Source organism: Lipotes vexillifer, unplaced genomic scaffold (genome assembly GCF_000442215.2).
Source record: "Lipotes vexillifer unplaced genomic scaffold, Lipotes_vexillifer_v1.1 scaffold170, whole genome shotgun sequence".
In the NCBI taxonomy this organism is placed as follows: domain Eukaryota; kingdom Metazoa; phylum Chordata; class Mammalia; order Artiodactyla; family Lipotidae; genus Lipotes; species Lipotes vexillifer.
This window is the reverse complement of record NW_006772326.1, coordinates 903,315-905,948: the sequence shown is the minus strand read 5'-3', so window position 1 is coordinate 905,948 and position 2,634 is coordinate 903,315. Positions and strand designations below refer to the sequence as shown.

General features: G+C 44.1%; 1 protein-coding gene across 1 annotated transcript in view; it reads left to right on the top strand.

Moving 5' to 3' along the window:
* Positions 1-492: 492 nt before the first annotated feature.
* WIF1 (Wnt inhibitory factor 1) overlaps positions 493-2,634 on the top strand; it is an 87,729-nt gene continuing 85,587 nt past the window's right edge. The window contains exons 1-2 of the mRNA XM_007447383.1: positions 493-766; positions 1,261-1,400. Coding sequence (XP_007447445.1) covers positions 619-766; positions 1,261-1,400 — 288 coding nt within the window. The 5' untranslated portion in view covers positions 493-618. The remainder of the gene's footprint in view (positions 767-1,260; positions 1,401-2,634) is intronic.

Sequence of the window (2,634 nt, the reverse complement as noted above, 5' to 3'; positions counted from 1 at the left end):
GCGTGGACGCGGCCTCAGGGGTCCCGTGCCGCCCCACCCCCGTGCGTCTCCCCAGCGCCGCCCAGTGGCGGCCGACTGGGCCGAGTGCCTCCTCGTTCGCACCGTACTTGCGCCGGCCCTTCCCGCTCTCCTTCCTAGCTAGCTGTGGCACACTAGCTCCCTCCAGGCTGTCCTTATGGAGCCAACCCCAGCCATCTCCCTGGGGTCTGACTTCTGAAGCCTGAGCTTCAGAGCTCAGCACCCACCTTGCCCAGCAGGCGAGCAGACAAGTTTCTCAGGCTTGTGAGTGCTGTTCAGCACTGGTCCTTCGTGCCAGAATCTCTCTATTCTGTCCTCTGCACCCCTATTGCTGCCCTCTCCTTTGTGGCTCCGAAGCTTTTCCCCCCGCCCCCCCCCCCCCCCGCCCCGTCTTGCCCCGCTCTCGCCGGTTCTTCCACTCCCTTCTCCTCTTCCTCCTCGCGCTCACCCGGGCTCACTCGCATCAAAGCCGAGAGGCTACACGCCCAGCTGACTACGCGGGAACGGCTCCGGCTGAGAGACAGCTTAACGGCTGCAGGTTGGGTAGGTGCGGCAGGAGTTTCAGCTGCGAGAGCCACCAGCCAGGAGGTCCGGAGTAGTATGGCCCGGAGAAGCGCCTTCCCTGCCGCCGCGCTCCGATTCTGGAGCATCCTCCCGTGCCTGCTGGTGCTGCGGGCGGAGGTCGGGCAGCCGCCGGAGGAAAGCCTGTACCTGTGGATCGATGCTCACCAGGCGAGAGTGCTCATAGGTAAGGTTTCGCGCCTATGGAGCTTCTGCTTCTTCCCCTGCCTGGGTCTTCACTCTCTGTCCAGCTTTTCCCTTAAAGGAGGAGAGATGCGTACATTTAGTATGTTTTCAAAGCTTAATTTCCAAGGAAGGTTGGGCTCCGCCTTTTAATTAGCTATTTTCCATCTAAAAGAGTATAAACTTCTCTCTCAAGAAACCTAAGCTGATCTAGTGTTCTGATCATGCTGTTGCTAGTTTCTACAATCCTGCGTTTTTAGGTGGACCCAGCATTTGCTAGCACCAGTTAATTCCACGTCCACTCTTTTTCCCTGAAAGCATGCTTCTTTGGCATCATTCTTATCGCCCACAGGAATGACAGTTGGTACGAAGGCAGGTGCCTTGTGAAAAGAAATGACCCATTACTAATTCTTTGGTGTTCTTTTTGCGTGCAAGTTCTTATTTGGATGCTTTTAAGTCCAGCTAGTTTGATAGTTTTATTTGTTTTTTTAAAACCAGGATTTGAAGAAGATATCTTGATTGTTTCAGAGGGGAAAATGGCCCCTTTTACACATGATTTCAGAAGAGCACAACAGAGAATGCCAGCCATTCCTGTCAATATCCATTCCATGAATTTCACTTGGCAAGCTGAAGGGCAGGTGAGTTATGTTAACCAGAAAGGTTGAAGAAAATTACCCTTTAATATTTACAGCACCTGATGGCAGGTACAAATAATACTATATAGTGTGTAGTCAGCTACATTTTTTACAATTTTTAAGAATGATTTCTCATCTAATTTCCAAAGCATATGAAGAGTTAACTCCCATTTATTTAAATATGTCACATAAATTAAAGATTCCCAAAAGAAAGGGGTAGGCAAAGTGCCTAAGATCATTATTTTGATAAATCTCAATGTCTTCAGGCTGCTGGAAATATAATGACCTCAAATACCAACATTACTTTTTTTTCTGTGTTCACCGACATTGAAATTTAACTTAATATTTAAGACTTTTTTCTGTAGTATAGGCCAACCACCTGTGACATTGTTTACACTTTACAACAAATTTTAAAGTCGATAAGTATTTTTGACATTGTGTCTTTGAAAAAAATTGGTATGTTGAGTGTTATTCACTGGAATGATGTGAGCACTATATATGTCTGGCAAGAATTCACAGACTCAAAAAGTGTCATATAAGAATGTTTGTAACATATTGCAAGCTACCGGTTTTTTAAATACTTTCATATGGAAAAAGAAAACTACACTATATTTTTATGAAGTGTTCCTTTTATTTCTTAGCACATTAGCATCTTTTGTATGTTACCTTTTGTAGTGGTTCAGTATTACATAAATGACCTAATTTGGGAAAGAAAGGGAGAATAAACATGTGAGTTTAGTTTCTTTTGTGCAGTTGGAGAATTTAGAGGACAAATGGTAAGTAAATTCTTTTGCTCGTTAGTTGGTAAAGTGTATCTACTTATGAAAATCATTGTAATTATAATTAAAGTCACATTTTCAGGTCTTTTTATTCTAAAACTGTTTAAATGTATATCTTCATAAAGAATGTGATCCAGAAAACACTTTATAAAAAGTAGCTATTTTGAATTGAGACACCACTAGCATTCCCTCTAATTACCTGTTGTAGTATGGGCGTGACCATTTTAGCTGCCTTTTTTCCTTCACGTCTGTTCTCTCATTTTTCCTTTCTAAAACAGATCAAATCTAGACCCTTCAACACTTCCATTGTCATAAAGGAATAGATGTTTTGGATCCACCAAAGTTCCTAACAGGAAGGTCATCTATTCTAATACCCCCATTCTGCAGATAAGTTCACTGAGGCTCCTGTTGCTCTATAGGGAGAGTATTCCTCTTTTTTTTTTTTTCCCTACCGTTTC